Below are 21237 nucleotides of genomic sequence, written 5' to 3'. Positions count from 1 at the left end.
TTCATGTTAGATGAGAAAAATATATGGAGCCTTATGGTGATGGAAAACATCATAGGGGAACAGAAAGACAAAGGAAGAATCAGCAGGGAAATCTATTCTGCCTTAAAATGCACACGTCTGACCATCTGTAAAAATGCCCACAATTTTGACTGTCTCAGTCTCCCATGTCTCTGAAAGCAGCAAAGTCAAACCAGGAAGAGTTAGAGAGAAAAAATGTCAAAGTAAATGAGAAAAGATGCTGCTAGCTACTTCCATGATATTAAAAGTCTGAAACTGGAAGTTTTCACAAGGTATATTGCACTTATAACTGAGCAATTTGCAACAAGAATTTAAGATGAATGATAAAATGGGGTTAAATGTTTATGATTAGTTGGAGTGGTAAATGTATAGAAATTTATGCTATTTGTTACTTATTTATGCTACAAATGGGTCATGTTTCATTATTAAAAGTTCATAGTCACAACAGGTTACTTTAGGTGTGCAGGCCACTTCTTTTCAAAAAGCATATCTTTGCTGAAAAAGATAGATATTAAAAATACAAGAGAAATAAAAACTGGATTGGAACTGTAACAGTACAAATTGATATTTTGTTTTGTCCACTTCTGTCAAACAACTTGAACTCAAGTTACTTAAAAAGCTAAAATAGATTCTACGATCAACATGGATGGACTACTGTGAAACAGTAAATGCCCTCAATTTTGTCAGTGCTTTCCATTAACAAAAGGTATTTACATTAAATTGTATTTACTAAAAGGATCAATATTTTTCAATTATCTTCACAATTCCAATAATTGATGGTTATCTAGAATGTTGTAGAAAGGCATTGGGAGGAACTCACTTTTTAAATACATGCATTCACACACACAATTCTTATAGAACAAATCCATTTTAAAGATCACTATTTTATGCTTAAAGAATTATGAATATTTTCAACTGCCATGAACAGTTATATTTATAATATAGGATACTTCATCTGAACTCATTTCACTGTCCAATAGAAATTAAGCATTATGCAAAGATATGGCATAATTTGCAATAACATCAAGGTTTTCTACTCTATCTAAAGATGTACATTTCATCTATCTGTATCAACACCGTACAATGAGTTTATATGCTGTGTACTAGCATTTTGAGTCGATATAGATGAATTATCTTGAGCAATGGAGCCAAGTAAATACTCTTGTGCAGTCAATACTACTTTCAGTTTGATTGATTGTCCAGGTCGGCTGCCTGGCCCTTCCATATTGCTTTTCAATGAAAATGTTTAAATTGATTTAGTAAGCAGCTTAATACTCCCACATAAAGCCTATAATTAGTGCAAAATTAATTATTGTTCATGGTGCATTGTGTAAGGCCTACAATTGCAAATTGAACTACAGCTTCCCATTGTTTGTAGGTCTATACACATCAGAAAAAATATCAAGAGATTAAAGTGGACTTTTAAACTAAGAACCCACCAGAAATGAGAGGAAAACTTGCAATTAAAAATAATGATATTTCTACAATTTTCTAAAATGTACAGTAAATAATTTACAAGCCAACACACACACACTTGTCCTTGTTGAGGAATTGGCTGGTCAGTAATAAAGGATTAAGCTCTTTAGTGATAGATATATTGCTAGCTAGGATCTTGATAGAACTGATTTGCTACTATACTTCATATAAATAAAAACCTGAAATTTAAATTAAGTTCACTTTTACTATATTATAATGGGTTTCCAAAGTTAAAAGATGCATGTCCTTCTTGGTTTCATTTTTTAAAAACAGAATAAATTGCTGGGGTAGTCATTCTTCTGGTTAGATCAGTAAAACATGTTCTAGTTGCTAAAGCATCATATGGTGTATTACTGAGCATGGCAGTTGTCTTTCATTCTGCCAGTGCAATTTACACTTCATCTAGAGCCATCCTTTGTTTCTTAACCTGTCCCATTACCATCTCTTTTTGCCTTGAATATCTCTTAATGTCTCTTAACCTCTTCTGCCTTCTATCCTATCACAAACCTTCCCTTTTGTTCTTTCATCCCCTCCCCCTTTCCCAGCCCCTACACTTGCTTACAAATCTTGTTCCAGTTCCATTTCCTGCTTTTTTCCAGTTCTGACAAAAGGTCATCGACCTGAAACGTTAACGCTCTCTCTCTCTCTTCACAGATGCTGCCTGACCTGCTGTGTATCTCCAGCATTTTCTGTTTTTATTTCAGATTTCCAGCATCTGCAGTATTTTCTTTTTGTAGAAGGTGCCGTGTTTGATTCCTGGTCTGTGCCAAGTTATTGGATCTCAGCTAGCACAATAGTTTGGCCTTAGCATTCCGGGCTAGGGAGGGGATGCAAAGATCAAATCAGTCAGGGTTCCCTCGCTTGACTGCCTCACAGCAGGAGGCATGTGTGAATGTCAAATGGGAACATGATCAGGCTCAGCTTTGATCTGTTCGGTAGTTGAATAGCAAGCTGATACTCAAGCTTCACACACGAAGAATGGCTACATGGGCGAGAGGACACTTGTGGAAATACACCTCACCAAGATTCAGCACCTTTTTAAGGGGGTGGGGAATGAGAGAACAGAAGAGAAACGTGGAAGAATAAAGCTCACAATAAATTACAAATTTATATATTTGATTACACTTTTTTTAATTAAAAAGGGATCAATTATTTGGCTGCCGTCTTCGATCTATGCCAGCACAGAGACTCCACAGCATATTTTTCTTTGTCCTGGGGAGCTTGACCCAATTTCCCAGTTGATACATAGTACGTAGATGTATTATGTTTTCTACCACACCCAGAAGTACACTATTAAATCAGTAAAACTGAGTTCCCCTAAAAACGATGTAAAATTGAAACCAGATATTCTGCCCTCAAATAAATCATTTCGGGTATAATAAAGGCAAAAGCACATCGAGTTAAAAGGTAAAATACAATTTAAATCAGTACTCCACCTTTAACCAGCTAAAAATGGCAGATCTACTGATTGAATCATGAAGGAATATTTTTTGTGAAGCATTTTTGAAAAACCCACTTCTCAGCTCAATAGCCTCCAGAAAAATGTTTATAAAAGCTGCTTTAAAAAAATGAAACTTCTCCGGCATCAAGTGTTTTGGAGCCGGGAGAACTCTTTCATTAAAAAATGAAATCCAAATGAAGTGAATTTAAACAAATACTATTAACGGTGTTGCTTATAAATCTCTACATGTTCTAATTCCATCTCATAATAAACACCATGATTAGAAAAGTACAGAAACGCATGTATAAAAACATTCTACGGATGCATATAAAATAATTACTCAAGTTAAAATGGAGAAATGATTTCAAGTTGCTTTGAAACAACACGTACAAGTTTCTCAAGCTAACATTGTTGAGCGGTTTTCTTGTATTTTGTCACAGGGTCACAGTTGAACATTAACACAGGGTGTTTGCTTCATAGTCACTGTTGTTTTGGTGTACGTTTGAAGCAAACATGACAGCATCATGAACGCTGTAAAATACCAATGTGTTGATGTTATCGTTTTCAAAGTAGCCTCCTTTGCGAAGACTATCAATAACGGAGGCATTGCAGTTCGAGAGAAGAATGAGGATTCCAATCTGTTTGTAATCTTTAACGACTTCCTTCACTGTAGCTATACCTACAGTATCCAAGAATTGAATAACTGAGCAATCAATGATAACAGTATGGAATTCAAACTCCTGCTTGGAGAGCTGCACTGTAACCTCAGTCTTTGTGGAAGCACTAGAATTTGCTGTTGCTTTTTGTTTCATTTCCCAAATTATTTTCCTTCCTGCTTTTTTCTTTGCTACTACTACTAGAACGGGGTTAATCCCTGTCTGTTTATATAGGGACGTCTTGAAGAACTCTTTGTTTGCGTAGTACAACGGAGCCTCAAATCGAAATATTCTGATACCAGGTAAATTTTGAAGATTTTTATACCTTCCCAAGTCTTCATAAATTTCTGTCCCCTCCAAACGGCCAAGCAGTGTGGCTCTTGGCAATTGTGTTCGCACAATGACACAGATCACAGAGAAGCTAACCCCGATCAATAGTCCCATCTCTGTGCTGATGAAGGCCGACGATATCATTGTAACAAACCATATGGCAGTGTCCACCTTGCTCACCTTCCACATATTGGGCAACTCAATAAATTTTCTTAAAGCACCCCTGAGATTTACAATAGTTACGACACCCAAGACACATTTCTGAAGCGAGTAGAAAAGAGGTGCAATCACAAGTAGCACAAGGAGGAGCACTAAAGCAGTCACTATACCCGATAACTGTGTCCTGCAACCAGTGGACTCTTTCACAAGAGTTTTTGCGAGGGCTGCACTGGTGGTAAAGCAATGAAAAAATGCTGGAATAATGTTACAGGTACCAATGGCAAACATTTCTTGATTGGCTCTCACCATATATCCATGCTTCTTGGCAAACATTTCTGAGAGAGAAACTGTAATTGCAAAGCCAATGATAGAAATTGGAAGGGCATCCACAGCAATTCGAGGTATTAAGCTCCAGTCTGGAGAGGCGGGAGCCATAAATCCAGTGGGAATGTTTCCAGCAACAGTAGAATTAAACTTTGCATTCAAATGTCCATAATGCGAGATCAAGGTGGCAACAACTACAACCAGAAGCTCGCCTGGAATTGGTGCTTTCAACTTGGATTTATAACATTCATTTATTTCTTTTAAAGGCACCAGAACCAGAAGGCACAACATGCTGGTTACAAGATCACAGATATTAGTATTATGGATATTTTGAAAGATGTACACCCAGGTTTTCACAAGTGAACCATACCCATGGGCACGTGGGATGCTGATCCCAAGAAGGTACTTAACTTGTGAGGTGAGTATGGTGAACGATGCTCCAGTGGCAAATCCACTAAGTAAGGAACTAGACAAGTACACCGATATAAAGCCCACTTGGAAGATGCCCATGGCTACCTGGAAACAGTTTTAAAAAACAATTGTTAGTAACACAAACGTCCGAGAGATAGAAAAAGTTGTGGGTTTCTATGTTAACATGGTGGTTGATGTTTAAACACCTTTATTTTGCAGAAATTGCATTCTCGAAGAATCTAAACATAATACTATTGAATTAAGTAATCAAGCTTCATATTTTGTTTAAACCTCCTTATTGAAGTGTACAAATGAAAAGCAAACAAAAAAAAAAAATGCAGATGCTGGAAATGAAACAAAAACAGAAAATGCTGAAAATGCTCAGAGGTCCGTCAACATCTATAAAAAGAACAGATGAGTTTACGTTTCAGGTGTGCACCCTTCATCAGAACTTATTGAAGTGCACTGGCAAGAAAATGTGACTTCATGAAGCAATAATGTATTAAAATTTCCCTGAAGCATGGAATTGTGGCTATAATTAGGACTACTAGCCAAGCCCTTTTATTTAATAGACTTGACTATTCAAAAGCACTCCTGGTTGGCTTTCCACATTCTACCCTACATAAACTTGAGGTGATCCAAAACTCGGCTGCCCATCTCCTAACTCGCACCAAGTCCCTAACTCGCACCAAGTCCCGTTCACCCATCACTCCTGTGCTCACTAACCTACATTGGCTCCTGGTTAAGCAACGCCTTGATTTCAAAATTCTCATCCATCTTTTCAAATCCCTCCATGGCCTCACCCCTCCCTATCTCTAATCACCTTCAGCACCACCCCCCCCCCCACCCAACCCGAGATATCTGCGCTCCTCTAATTCTGCCCTCTTGAGCATCCCTGATTAAAATTGCTCAACCATTGGTGGCCGTGCCTTCTATTGCCTAGGCCCTAAGCTCTGGAATTCCCTGCCTAAACCTCTCCACCTCGCTACCTCTATTTCCTCCTTTAAGACACTCCTTAAAACCTACCTCTTTGACCAAGCTTTTGGTCACCTGCCCTACTTTCTCCTTATATGGCTCAGTGTCAAATATTTTGTCTTTTAATACTCCTGTGAAGCGCCTTGGAACATTTTACTACGTTAAAGGTGCTATATAAATACAAGTTGTTGGTGTTATTTGAGTGGATTGGACCCTGCATTCTTACTTTTACAAACAGCATTACTTTTGTCCTGCACCAGAACAGTACAATGACAATCACTGCCTGTACCAAGGCATCATCAATTGTGTTCAGCTTATCCTGAACTGATTTTTATGGTCATATAAGTCAACAATGTCTTGGTGGCATTTTCTCCAAATCCAGAGGCAGATTTATGAAAAACGATGAGTGGAATTACAGGCAATCAAATTTTTGGGTATCCTGCAAATGTCCTTTAGGGAAGGAAACCTGCTTTCCTTACCCAGTTGGCCTATGTGACTCCAGTGTGGTTGACTCTTACCTGCCCTATGAAGTGGCCAGCAAGCCATTCAGTTGCATCAAAGCCATGGCAACTAGCGATGAACAATAAATGCTGGCCTTGCCAGCAATGTGTACATCCCAAAAAAGCATAGCACACAACTAGAATTCGTAAGTTTAAAACTAGCAATCAACGAAACTAGAGATTGAGATTTTTTTTCCCCCTACAAAGGTGACAGATATTCCCAGTAAAAGCTTTTAATGATGTTTCAATTAACTTTTTCAAAGACTGAATAAATAAAATTAGGAATGGGATTTAAGGTTAAAGTTATGGGAATAAGCATAAGCAGGGTGCCTTGCCACCCAGGAGATGACATCTGCAGAAAGCAGGATAACAGTGGATGCGAGGGGCTGGATAAATATTCTGGAATTTTGCTTGGACTACCTTTGGTGAGTCATGGTGCAATGGACAGATTATGTAGATCTTTCTTGTAGAAAATTAAATAAACCAGAGTTCATGACAAGGCAGATTACGCATGGCCTGGAAGGAATGGGCTCGAGACAAAACAGATTCAATGTCATATATGTGAGGTGGTAATTTGGGTTAAAATAAAAAAGTAATACTTATACTTTGAATGGGGGAAGGCTGGGTGATGTGAAACAGTAGAGAGATTTGGGGGTTCAGGTTCATAAGACATTAAAAGCAGTTCTTCAAGCGGTCACGACCATTAAGAGCATAAGAACATAAGAACTCTAAACCGAGTGTAATGCTGGGTTTAACAGCAAGATGTATAGAATATGAAGGTTAAGAATACTGAATCTATATTAAACTATAATAAGACCACAGTTGGAGTACTGTGTGCACTATTGGGCTCCGACCTATAGAAAGGATGTTGGGGCAATAGAGAGGGTGCCATGTAGATTCACTAGGATGCTGCCTGGTCTGAGGAAATACAAATATGGAGAGAGACTTGAAAAATTGGGGCTGCTTTTGTAGGAAGAGATTATAGTGCAATTTCATAGAGGTGTTTAAAACTATGGATGGTTCAGACAGAACAGATTTAAAGGCCTGAATTTTAACATCAAAGAGTGAGTGGGTTTGGGAGCGGGCGGATAGCTAAAAGCGCTGAAATTGACAGCGCGTCAGGAAGCCGGCTTCAACCCACAGGTTACCTATTTAAAGCAATTAACAGTTAGTTAGGAGGCTATTAAGAGCCTTTTTCACCTGTGGTTTGACCTTTTACTGGGTATCCATGGGAGTCCTGGGCTTGCTGAATGGCGCCAGTGAAAGCAAGGCTAGAGCAGAGCGGCAAGTGAGGGAGCTGAACAAATGACAGTCAAAAAATCCCATAAATACTGAAACCTCACACCTGCTTCCTTGCCTAAGGGAAAGGCTTGTGCTCACACCACTTGCTCAGAGAGTTTGCTTTCAGGAGTTTGCAGGTGATTTCTACAACTTTGATGGTTACTCTCACTACATTGGAGGATTTTACATCTGATCTCCACTTCACATCTGTCATATACCAGATGAGGACCAAGATAAGCCCCAGCAACAACACCAGCAGGAGCAGCAGCAGCAGCCTTCTCCTCACTGACCTGCCACTCCACAGGAGAGAGGATGAGCACAGGGGTGCACGTCACAGGAGGCGATACCCCCAACACAGGGTATATAGGCAGAGGATCAGCTTCCTGGACATGACTGAACACCAGTGCTTCAGGAGGCTCAGGCTATTGCGCCAAGTTGTGGCAGACATTTGTAGCTTGCTGGAAGAAGACCTGCTGCCAAGTGGACCTGGTGGACAGGCATTAACAGTGGCTGTCAAAGTGACCACTGCCCTCAACGTCTCCTCAGACTCCTTCCAGGGATCTGCAGGAGATATTTGTAGGATTTTGCAGTCAGCCGCCCACAAATGCATCACCCAGGTGACCGATGCCATGTTTGCCAGGGCAGGCAGTTATGTACACTTTGCCACCAATGAAGCCAGTCAGAATGAGCGGGTGCTTGGCTTTGCGGCTCTGGCTGGCTTCCCACAGATGCAGGGCATCTTAATACTGCACACGTGGCCATCAAGGCACCCCCACATCAGCCAGGAGTGTTTGTGAACCGGAAAGGCTTCCACTCCCTCAATGTGCAGCTCGTGTGCAACAACAAAAAGATCATAATGCATGTGTGCGCCAGATTCCCAGGGAGCTGTCATGACTCATTCATCCTGCACCAGTCCACCCTCCCTCAGCTCTTTGCACCTCAGACCAGACTTACCGGCTGGCTGCTTGGAGCCAAGGGGTATCCATTGAAGACATGGCGGATGACACCCTTGAAGAGGTCAAGCAATGAGGCTGAAGAGCGCTACAATCAAAGCCAAATGACGACAAGATGTGTAATAGAGCAAGTAATCTATGCTAAGGGATGCTAAAGATGCACTTCAGATGCCTGGAACAGACCTTCAATACACACCAGCCAGGGTCTCCAGAATGATTGTGGTATGTTGCGCTCTGCACAACAGCAAAGATTGGAGCTACTGGAGGAGTAAGGCACAGAGCCTCTTTGGAGGAGGGAGGAAGAGCTTGATATGAACTTGGCACCAGCAGTGGCGCACATTGCTGCCCAGGATGGCCTCACAATGGCACAATTTAGTTAGGTGGCACCCAGATGCTAAACCAACTTACCCCCTCCCCCCCAACCACAAAACAGTCCTAAAATGACCAAACCATTCCTGTCACACACACCCATTGCTCGCAGTTAAGTCATGTCTGACCACCCATTACAACTGACAAGGCCACTTGCCAGGCAGCAGGCAAAAACGGGCAAGGCGGGAAAGTGGTGCAAAAAAAAGTTGAAAATTAACAGTGAAACATTACCAAACACACCCATGTGCATCTAAGATTCTTTCATCTTCCTCTTCCTACCACTTCTACATCGTGCTACCCCTGTAGCTTCAGCAGAAGTAGAGGCAGGCTTCTCACTTCCCTGCTCTGACTGCCGAGATGCTTTTGGCCGACATCCTCTGGGTGTTGGAGCCCGTGAGGGCCTCGCCAAAGACTGCTCCTCCTGTACCTGTGCATAGGCAGACCCGGCCATTGGAACTCGAGGCAGCATGTGGGGCACTGACTTGTGGAAGTAGGGCAATGGGGGAAGAAGTGGAAGCGCTTTGAGCAGAGCCTCCACTGCCATGTCACCTTTCACCATTGTCCCTCTCATGGCCCACCTGCACTTCCCTGCTAGCAAGGAGCTAGAGAGCACCTTGCTGCACATCAGTGGGAGGATGAACAGCCAAGGCTAGGTTTCTATCCAACCAAGTTAAGATGGCATTCAGAGTGTGCAAGCTGTTGGTGAGAGCAAGCATGCACTCGCTTGAATGCCGCATTTGATGCACCATGCTGGTGGTCACCCTTTCCATGGACAAACACATCATGCCAGTTGGAGATGGACTCCTCCATTCTCCCTGCAAGTGAACACATTGTGGCTGTAAATCCTGCCAGAGCCTCACACTCCTCCAGAATCATAGGAACAGGAGTAGGTCATTCAGCTCCTCGAGCTTGTTCTGCCATTCAATGAGATGACGGCTGATCTGCAGCCTATCTCTATATACCCGCCTTTGGCCCATATCCCTTAATACCTTTGATTAACAGAAAGCCATCAATCTCCGATTTAAAATTAACAATTGATCTAGCATTAATTGCTGTTTGCAGAAGAGAGTTCGCATGCCTGAAACTGGCACTTGCGAGGTCCCTACAGCTCGTACACACCCGTAGGGATCGGAAAGTACGGCCCAATGGCCCAGATTTTGCATAGATAATAACAGTGAAGCTCACTGTGCTCACTGTTATAACAGAGTAAATCAGACAGTGACTTCCGGTGTCCACACATGCAGTTAAACATGGAAGTCCAGAAGGTGCTGTCAGGAGATACCCTGGTCCTCCACAGGGTATGCCACAACAGTCCTCACCGATGGTCTCGGCACTGAAATCAATGTAAGGGCGTGAAGTTGGGGTCCTTGCCCACCAGTTACCCATTAAAGACGCCAGAAAATGTTAAGGCTGGTGGATTCAAGAGTAAGTGAATTTTTAATGGTGTGATAAGTGATAATTACTGGCTAACAACCTCTCTGGCCCTGAAAATTTAATTTTACAAGTGTGGAGTCTCATTCCTTCAGAAGTTAATTAGTGTTGGAAACTTAAATTTTTAAAAACCTTTTCTGTCTGTCTCTTATCACTCTCTCTCTCTCTCTCTCTCTCTCTCTCTCTTAATCCCATCGGTCTTTCCCAATCTTTTCGCTTTCAGTACATGATTTAAATCTAATTTATACTTCCTGCTTTATACTTCCTGGTATGGACTCTCGGCCACAATGCTGAAATGAAAGCCACCACAAAGCAAAGATTCAAATCCAATGTTATACATCTATCCATCCAATATTACATCAAAAAATCAACTAATCACCCTTACGCATTCTCTTAGTGACTGTCTTGCATGTGCATTTGCCTATCCTAGTGCTCCTATGCAGTGCTACACCAGTGGCTGCAGCTGGTGGAAGGCTGCCGACTTTCAGTGGGGGGACTGCAGATGGCCTTGCAGGATGACCTCGAGCTGCTCTGGGCCTAGTAGGCCTGCATCACCTTGGCATGGGTGGCACCCAGTCTGGGCTGGCTGGCCGACAGGCAACAGCAAGGGCACTGGCAGAGTGACAGGCAAATGCTAACATCCTGAGAAAGGACAGCAGGGTCATCTTCCACAGATCTATTGCCACTCCCCGAGGGCAGCGCCTCAGCAATCCTAGTAATCTGATGGAGTACCAATTGCTGGACTGGTGTGACAAACTGCAAGTCCCTTTCAACACTGGTAAACCCAGCCATGATGGCAGCAGTCTGTGCTTGTGTGGCAACAAGCTGAGCTTGCATGACTTCAGTCTGAGCTTCCATTGTAGCACTCAGATGTTGGATGGGTTCTGCTTGTGCTGCAATGGAAGCCGAGGCTTCAGCCATCAGACACGGCATGATGGTTGCGTCCACAGTGAGTTAATGGATCTTTCGGGAAAGGATGGGCTCCAAAGCTCTACCCAAAGCCCTGTGTAAGGCTGGAGTTGGACTCCTCCATGCTCCTTGACATCCAGGAAGCTAGCACACGAGCTAGCCTTTTCCACTGCTCTGGCCGCAGGCCACTCATGCCCGGTGTCTCACCACGTCTAACCTATCCTCTAAAGTACCCGAAGTGTCAGTATCTGAGCTGGGAGTGTGAAATCGAGTGATTGAAGATGAAGAAATACACTCTCCTCTCTCTTCATGATGACCCACTGGCTGGGCAGTCTGGATTTCTTGGGTGTCTGAAATGAGAAAGGCACAAGGGTAGGTATATGGTGAAGTGAGGGGGGTGAAAAACAAGAGGTGCCTGCTTACATCATGTACAGATTGTAAATCAGGAGATTGTGGGATGAGGAGGAAGTGGGATGTGAGAAGGAGGATAATGCATGAGGATACATCATCTTACATTCGGTCAGCCCCGCCATTGGCCACGGGCTCAGCCATTCCCCTGCCAAGAATGGCCAGCGCCACCTCCTCCAATGGGTTAGATGATGCAGGCGAGCCTGTCCCCCGCCGGTTAAGGTCTGCTGGCGCCGGTTATGCACCACGTTGGCCTGCAAGCAAAAGAGAAGTGTGGTGTAATGTGTTTGGGTGATGTGCCTTTCATGGTTGAATAGCTGACTGTGTTCAAGCTGTGAGTGTGAGGCTTGCAGTAGTGGCAAGTGTGTACATGTGAGGTAACGCCATGAATGAGGTGCGAGTCGTGTTTGGTATGGATTGTTGTTAGGCGAGTGATGGGTTTGTGGTGCATTGAGCATTGTGTGAGGCTAATCATACAGATGGTGGGATATGGCATTGGAAGATGAATTCACTGACCTTGATCACTTCTTCCTGCATCGAGTCCAGGTCCTCGGGGCTGCACTGCTGGCATTTACTACAGTGGCTATCTGCTCCCACTGCAGTCTGGTCTGTTGCCTGGAAGGCCTCCTGGCTCCCTGTGGAAAGAAGACCTCTCTCCTGGAGTTGACTTCCAGCGCTGCATCGGAGAACCTAGGTGCACGCTGTCTCCCCTGTTGTGCCATCGTTACTATTTTCTTCTCCAATGCCCTCCCAGCCAGTTCAATCACCTGTTGCAGGCAGAAGGCACCTCCCCTTTTAGAAGTGCAGACTGCCTTCAAGTAGTGCAGGCTTGCTTTAATTGGTGCTAGACTCACATGAACCTGGGCCCCCACTGAGCATTCAGCCACTCACAGTGCGGTCAACACTGGGCTGAATGCTAGAGTCATGTAAATTAGCAGGCGACATGAAGTTCGCGCGCAGCCTGCAGTCCTCCGAACAGGTGCAGGTTGATCGTGCATCGCGATCCCTGCGCTCATTTTTGGTCCTAATCCAGTTTCTAGGCCTACGTGTGTTTGAGGATTCTTCAATCTGATTGGTTGAAGAACCTCGTTGTTTCTTTACCTGCTCACAGATGCCACAGAGGCCCTGTAGAGGGCGCCGTGCTGTATCACATGCCCAATTTGAGCAAGCCTGTGCTCTAAAGCCCAGGAAAACTTTATGGGCAGCGGTCAGCGAGGTGAACAGCAAGCACCGTTCCTTTGCAGCTGACTGCAAAATCCAGACCAATGTTGGATTTCTACGGGGCTCTCTTAGTTTAATCATTTTACTGACATAATGGCCTTGAATTTCCTCTATTTGCACCCAGAGACACACGTAACCTGGGCATAAACCAATTACGTGGCTTAAAAGATCACAAAATGTTCGGCATAAGTGAGTTATGTGCACAGGTACAATACGCCAAAATATTCCTCAATCTTTTACAACTGTCCATCAATCAACTCTGCCCGAACACATCGTCACCCGACCCAAAACTGCCACCCCCCCCACCAACACGTTAGTGCTTCATACACTAGCTCTTCATACACTAGTTCCTGCAATTGCACTTGCTCAGAGGCGCTCTTAAAATTATGACCAGATTTTCAGGTGCAGCAGGAAAGTGTCATTTTTCTGCTGTTTTATTGCAATTGTGTGTGTGTTTGATTTTATTTATCCTCATTGAGGCCTGCACTTTATTTTCTGTTTATTTTAATGCATTTTTATGGCATCAGCATGCGCCACACTAAAAATTGAAACGATTCCCCAACTGCAGGTTCTTAAGCACGCTGTACCCGATGTGCTTGAATGATGGTTGAATGAGTTGAAACTTCAATTTCCATACTGGGAGATATATATATGGCGTGTGTTCCGCGCTTTCCTCGGGCACCGATTGTTTATGCTGATTTACACCCATTTTACGTTTGGGCGTATTCTAATGAGATTTGCAGGAAATTTGAGTGTAACCGGACATCGGCAGAATGGGTGCATTTTTGGGTCTAACTTCCAGGCTGCACCCATGGAGGAAATTCTAGGCCCATAACTAAATTATATTAATGATTTAGATTTTGGAATCAAAAACACAATTTCTAAATTTGCAGCTGACACCAAATTGCAGGGGATGGTCAACACTGAGGAGGACTGCAACATATTACAAGATGTTGTTAATAAACTTGCAGAATGGGCATATAATTGGCAAATGAATTAACACAGATAAATGTGAGGTATTACATTTTGGTAAGAAAAAGTAAGGAGGTCACATATTACTTGGAAAATAAGAATCTAAATGGGGTAGAAGAGCAAAGGGATCTCAGGGTACAAATACACAAATCACTAGAAGTAGCAACACAAGTTAATAAGGCCATAAAAAGCAAACCAAGCACTAGGATTTATTTCTAGAGGGATAGAATTGAAAAGTAAGGAAGTTATGCTAAACTTGTATCAAATCTTGGTTAGGCCATGCTTGGAGTACGGTCTACAGTTCTGGTTGCCATATTATAAAAAGGATATAGAGGCACTGGAGAAGGTGCAAAAAAGATCTACTAGGATGATCCCAGAAATGCGACATTATACCCATCAGGAAAGGATGAACAGGCTGGGTCACTTTTCTCTTGAAAAGAGAAGGTTAAGGGGTGACCTAATAGAGGTCTTTAAAATTATGAAAGGTTTTGACAGAGTAGACAGAGAGAGAGTGTTTCCACCTGTGGGGAAGAGCAAACCTAGAGGCCATCAACAGAAGATTGTCACCAAGAAATCAATTAGGGAATTCAGAAGAAACTTCTTTATCCAGAGAGTTGTGAGAATATGGAACTCGCTACCACAGGGAGTGGTTGAAGTGAATAGTATAACTGCATTTATGTGGAGGCTGGATGAGAGAGAAGGGAATAGAGGGCTATGCTGATATAGTTAGATGAGAAAAGGCTGGAGGAGGCTCGAGTGGATTATAAATGCCAGCATGGACTGGTTGGGCTGAATGGCCTGTTTCTGTGCTGTATATCCTATAACTTCATCACTGTATTATGCATACAGCACACACTGATTTAGGGTTTAAAGGTTGACTTAGTTTTCACCTTACCTGATAGACTCCAGCCATGAAAGTCAACGTTGAGCCAATACGAATGGCAAAGCAGCTTCTGCCACAAACAGCTGCAGACTGGTTGAACAGTTGTGATTGGGTAGTATTACTAATATCATCAGTGAGGTCAAACCCAGCAAACTGTAGCTCTCTATCCACCACCTGGCCAATCATTAAGCAAAGCACACCAAAGATACCAACTGAGATATGCCTTGATGTTCCCATCAGAAAGTAGATGATGCAGGCAAAGAATGAGGTATATAGCCCATATATTGGTTCCTGTCCTGCAAGCAACGAATAGGCTATTGACTGAGGGACTAGTAGAATGCCTACTATCAGTCCAGACATAATATCCCCCAAAATCCATTCCTTCCATTTGTACTTTGGAAACCATCGAATGACAGGAAAGAAGTCAACAAAAAAGTTTTTTGCTCTTGTTGGGGTGCAAGAGCAATACTTCTTCAGCCTTTTCACTGCAATCTTCTTCACATCTAGTGGTTTCATTTCTTGCTCTTCTAAAATAACAGGAGAATATTTCCTGTTCTTCATGTTGGAAGAAGCTGGGGTACTGAGTGCGAACATGCTTTCAACATTATTAGCTTCTACTGAAGTCATCCTGCAAGTTGTCTAAACAAAAAGAAGCTGGTTAGTCTTGGTTACATTCATGAATGTAGCAAATTTCAATGTATGACATTTGCAGTTTTTAATAATTTGTAGGTACATTTTGTAGTTTACAAATAATGAGCAAAATATATGAGTAATAATTTTCCTCTCAGCAAGGATACTTTAAAATATTTAACATTGTAATTTGGCATATTCAAATAAAAATCAGTTAGCAAACTATACAGAAGATTCTGAAATTTGAGCAGTAAAGAGGATCGTATTCACTGAACATGAGTACAGTAGAGATAAATAGAAAGTAGTTTGTGGCTTTCAACTAATAATGCAGCAACATCCACTTAAATATAGTTGCATATACTGTACACAGTAGGCCAACCATGTAGAGCAGTGTTGATCACATCACATACAAAATACCAGTCCCGCCACCATCTAAACTGCTACTCTGTTTTTACAGAAAAAGTGCACATAAGCAAGAGTATTAAAAGGACAATGTATATAATCCTTTTAAAGATCATGAAAAAAACACTTCAGGTACAAAGTATATAACCAATTATCCAGAAATTATTACAATCTTTTGGTCATTACCACTATACAGATTACTATCCCAACCTACACTTTACCATATTCTCCCCAAGTTCCCAAAACAAACTTCATAAAACTCAAGGACAAATCTTAAAATTCATTTCAATTTAAAAATCTGACATTTAGCAGTGTGGGGAAAAAAAAAAACAGTAAATTAATTACAGCCTACTCCACTTTCTTTGCTCTGAAGTTATCCACACACTTCACAACAGAAGACCAATAGTCTCCAGTTTGTGATTTCTGTGAGGAACACAGTGGGAAGTGTCTATTTAATCTAGCAGAATTTCACAATAAGGATACAATCCTAGTTTCCCAGTACTCACAAGTTATGGGGTATTTAAGCATTGCAGCATTCCATTCCCGGTGTTGCAGTCTCTTTTGCAACAATGCTCGATTTTGAAAAACAAGTGCAAATTACAGCCAAGTTCTTGAGATGCCAAACATAAATCAACGCACGCTATTTCATGTATTCAAAGCTTTTTAAAAAAAAATATTAACTTCAGTTGTAGAACAGCCAGAAAGCTTTTAGTATATATAATTCAAATCCTATGGGGTCGATTTTAACTCAGGTGCGGGCTATTGTCGTGTTCCCAGAATTTCGCGTTTCCCACACGAATCTAAATGGATGTGGTAGATTGATGCAATTTTAACTCAATTGGCCAATTGATTTCCAACATGTAGGAAGCCTTTGCAAATTGGTTTTTCCATGACTGAAAGTCCCCTCCGATGAGGTCATCATTGCTGTTGCATTTAAGGTCCACAGCAAGCCTTGCTTTTTCTGCAGACTGCCAAGCTTTCTCCATTTGATGGCACAGGAACCTGCAAAAACAATGGCCAGCGGGAGGCCAAAAGCAGCTCCTAAGTTTGATGAGGCAGTACTACAGGCATTGGTGGATGGGACTAGGGCCCACAGGGAGGTCCTGTTCCCTTCATCAGGGAGGAAGAGGCCTCCCAGTCAGACCAAGGCTGTGTGGATACAGGTGGCTGGGGAGGTCAACTCCTTGGGGGTCACACGGTCACCTGGATGCAGTGCAGGAAAAGATTCCATGACCTTCAACGCACTTGAAAAGTATGAAGTTCCCATCACCTTCAATCTGATCCCCATTGCTAAAGCAGAGTGCTGGTGAGGAAAGGCAATCTCTTCCTCCACATCCCACTTAACAGTCACATCCATGCACCCTTATCCATTCCCTCCCTCTCTATGCTCACAAATCACATAACTATTCCACCATGCAGCCCTCACACTCCACATCACTCTGATGCTTTGAACACAACTGACAACACACAGGGAGGGCCCTTGGTATTGCAACCTCACTCCATCTTTGTCTCCTTCCAAGTATCTATGCTATGCAATCTCTACACTCACTCCTTCATTCTCACTCAACCTCCACTTGTCTCCCTCATTGCAGGAAAAGAGAGCTCACAATGAAAGGGAAAGAGCCAGAACAGGAGGAGGCCCACCATCATTATCCCAGCTCACCCCCTGGGAGGAAGCCGTCCTGGAAATTGTCAGGGTTGAAAAAGATGCGCACATTGGGGATGGACAGACGGGTGCATCACAGCAAGCTGATGACAGAATAGTTTTCCACCTCTCTCATTGACATTGCATGAGTCACTGATAATGAATCTGAAGCTATAACAGATGGACTTATGATCATCTGCAATATGCAATGTGCATGTAACCTTGACCTCACATCTCTAACTCTTTCCTTTACTCCCCCACAGGACCATCGAGAGCCCTCGTCCCCACTGTCCAGGAGGAAGAGCCTGAGCTTCCAGACTCCTCAGAGGAACCTGCAACCTCTGAGGGCGCAGCGTCAGCAGAAATAAGCCCACCCAGCACCAGCGCCGACACTCACACCTCGGTGGCACCTTCGGGACATAGAGTAGTGTTGTCACCTGGTGTATCACAGCTCACAAGTGAGCATCAGCAGATTGTAGAGACAGGGACAGCAGTGGAAAGTCCTCGTCGGAGGGCGCAGGACTCGGCTCAGCTGCATGTCGACCCTCTGCCTCTGGGTCCATCCATAAGATCAGAGGTGATGAAACTCTATGCACAGATGCAGAAGTCTCTGGCAGGTTTTGTCTCTAGGGTCGCAGCGAGTGTGGAGCGAATGAAGGAGTCCATAACGAACATGAGCAGAGCCTTTGTGGAGTCCTTGGCGCATGAACGCATCAACACGGAAAGGATGGCTACCTACGTGGAAATGATTGCTGCCTCCGTGGTAAGGCTGGCTACGGTAGAGGAGAGGACTACGGCCATGGAGGAGGTTAGTCGCCAGGGTATGTAAAACATGGTGAATGTTCAGAATAGAACATCTGAGGAGCGATGGGCATCTATTGAACATAGAAACCAGGCCTTCATGGAAGTCCTTCCGAGTAGGACTGCCATTGCAGATACGGGTCCCCATGGCCCCCCTGATGTGCAGCAAGGTGCCCTCCAGCCACTTGCAGGCGCAGAGGGGGAGCTGACCCATGAGAGGGAGGTTGGTGGCAGACCTCAAGGAAGTGGGGGTTCCTCTCCAGGCGCTCACACTTCCATGCCACTGCAGAGTCCTCGGTCAGAGCCCCACCAGAGTCCACACCCAAGTGAGATAGATGTCTCAACCCCTGCACAGCCGCAGGAGCAGCAGACTGTTGACGAGCCCTCACAGGCTCGCCACCCCAGAGGACGCCCGCCAAAGGTGTCGAGACAGGAGCAGCAGCAAAGTGAGCAAGGGGCCTCCACATCTGCTGAAGCCACAGGGGAACCACGACGTAGGAGCACGCGCAAGAGGAAAATAAAGCACAAGTAGTCACAAGGGTAGTCACTTGGGTGAAATTTTATGTATTGTTAAAAAAGCCATCAGATGAATTCTGTCAATAAAAAGCCTGATGGCTACTGCTGTATTTGTGGTGTGTGTCATTTCGCAAATGGGACTTCACATTGAGAGCTTAGGATTACTTGCAACTGTCAGTATGCTGGACAAATAGCTAGGAATCCGCAGGGTCTTGACCATTGTCGATGCTCAGGTAAGAAGCTGCGAGGCAAAAATGCTTGATCGGCTAGGCTAAGCATATCTGGCCAGGATGAGTGTGTTCCTTGCATCCCGGGCGGCAATGTTCTGGCGTAATGCTGCCGCTGGTTTTGGTCCTCTGGAGGATGGTCGTTTTTGCCCTCACCCTCCTCCTCCTCCTCATCTGAGGAGGGTATGTGAGGAGCCACTTGGTCCTCAGCAATCTGCAAGCCACGACGCTATGCCATGTTGTGAAGTGCACAGCAAACCACGATGATTCTGGAGACCCTAGCTGCTGAGTACTGTAGGGCTCCACCTGATCTATCCAGGCATCTGAAGCGCATCTTCAGCAAACCGATGGTTTGCTCGATAATGGACATGATGGAAATGTGGCTGGAGTTGTAGCGCTCCTCAGCTTCGTTGGCTGGCCTCCTCAACGGCATCATTAGCCAAGTCCTCAGGGGATAGCCCTTATCTCCAAGTAGCCATCCGTGAAGTTGGTCTGGCGGCCTGAATAGCAGAGGCACACTAGTCTGGCGCAGTATGAAGGAGTCATGGCAGCTGCCAGGGTACATGGCACAAACATGCAAATCTCCTTGTGGTCACACACCAGCTGAACGTTGAGAGTGGAAGCCCTTGCGGTGGACAAAAATACCTGGATTGCGATGGGATGCCCTAAGGGCCACATGTGTGCAGTCAACGATGCCCTGCACCCTTGGAAAGTCTGCCAGATGAGCTAATCCAACCGATCGCGCCATCACACTTGCGCGATCCCTGGTGAAATGGATGTGATTGCCTTCGCGCACAAAGAGGGCATCGGTTACCTGCATGATGCAAGTGTGTGCAGCCGCCTGGCAAATGCCGCTGATGTCTGCTGCTGATCCCGGGAATGAGCCGGAGGCAAAAAGGTCGAGTTCGGTGGTGACGTTGATGGCCACTGGTAAGGAGTGTCTACCTGGTCCTCTGGGCAGGTCTTGCTGTAGCATTGTGCAGATGTCAGTCACTAACCTCTCGTGAAAGTCGGAGCCGCCTTTGGCACTGCTGCTCAGTCATGTTGAGGTAGCTGACCCTGTGTCTGTAGACCCTGTTTGGGGGGTATCTCCTGCACCAACAGGCTTCCAGGCGCTGCCCCCTTCTGGCCTGTGCTGCCTCAGGTGGGTGAGCAGCAGCCTGTCGCTCCTGCTGCTCGAGCTCCTCTAATGCCCAGAAGGGAAATAAAAAAAATGGCTCCCATGCTTCTGTTATATAGAAACATAGAAGATAGGAGCAGGAGTAGGCCATTCGGCCCTTCGAGCCTGCTCCGCCATTCAATGAGATCATGGCTGATCATCCAAATTCAGTGCCCTGTCCCTGCCTTCTCCCCATATCCCTTGATCCCTTTAGCCTTAAGAAATATATCCAACTCCTTCTTGAATATATTTAAATGAACTGGCCTCCACCGCCCTCTGTGGCAGAGAATGCCACAGGTTCACCACTCTCAGGGTGAAGAAATTCCTCATTTCAGTCCTAAATGGCTTACCCCTTATCCTTAGACTATGACCCCTGGTTCTGGACTCCCCGGCCATCAGAAACATCCTTCCTGCATCTAGTCTGTCCAGGCCTGACAGAATTTTATATGTTTCGATGAGATCCCCTCTCAATCTTCTAAACTCCAGTGAGTATATGCCTCCATTGAGGAAGCTAGCAAAAGGGGTTTCCCAGGAGGCCACACTGGAGATGGGTGTGAGGCGCCAACCTTCCACAGGTGTGGTTAAGCCTTCTAAAAGTTGCCCCAAACCTGAGACCACTAAGTCCTGCCACCTGCAAATCATGGCTGATCAAATCTCCTCTTTAATGGTTGACCTGCAGTTGATAGTCAGCAATCCAATAGTGCTCCCGCCAGGTTTCACAGTCGTGATTCCCTCCAGGCGTGTTTTACGTGGGAAAAGGGTTAAAAGTGCAAGGGACTGTTAAAATGGCATTATAGAGGCCATTTAGTGGTGATTAAGGGCCTTAAAGACCAGTCCCGTCTGTTGGATGCGGGACGGATTCGGGACCATCAGACACGCCAGAGTAAAAATGGCTCGGAGTCAGGAACCAGGCGGGGGCAGGGGTCTCGCCCACCAGTTTTTGCGATTTTAACCCCCCCGCACGCCTCCAAGGCTCAGTTAAAAATCGAGCCCTATGGGTTTAGTGCACACGAAGTGTCATACTGACTTTCCATAACACTTTCCCCCCAAACAGATTTTCCTGATAAGTTTCACATTGTTATGAAACAACACCTCCTCTGACTCATTGGGATCAGTTAGTATTGAGATTTTCTTGTGTAA

At 44.3% G+C, this 21237-nt stretch overlaps 1 protein-coding gene across 2 annotated transcripts in view; it reads right to left on the bottom strand.

Annotated features, from left to right (window-relative positions):
- Positions 1–519: 519 nt before the first annotated feature.
- The window catches only part of slc26a2 (solute carrier family 26 member 2), a 37716-nt gene continuing 16998 nt past the window's right edge, over positions 520–21237 (bottom strand). For both annotated transcript variants that reach the window (XM_085995320.1, XM_085995322.1), the window contains exons 2-3: positions 14730–15356; positions 520–4920 (exon numbers count right to left, since the gene is read on the bottom strand). In XM_085995320.1, the coding sequence (XP_085851446.1) occupies positions 3391–4920; positions 14730–15344 (2145 nt within the window). In that variant the 5' untranslated portion in view covers positions 15345–15356 and the 3' untranslated portion in view covers positions 520–3390. The remainder of the gene's footprint in view (positions 4921–14729; positions 15357–21237) is intronic.

This window comes from Somniosus microcephalus, chromosome 8 (assembly GCF_052327205.1).
Source record: "Somniosus microcephalus isolate GS21.2 chromosome 8, FLI_Smic_1.0, whole genome shotgun sequence".
Lineage (NCBI taxonomy): Eukaryota > Metazoa > Chordata > Chondrichthyes > Squaliformes > Somniosidae > Somniosus > Somniosus microcephalus.
This window is presented reverse-complemented; position numbering and strand designations above follow the sequence as displayed.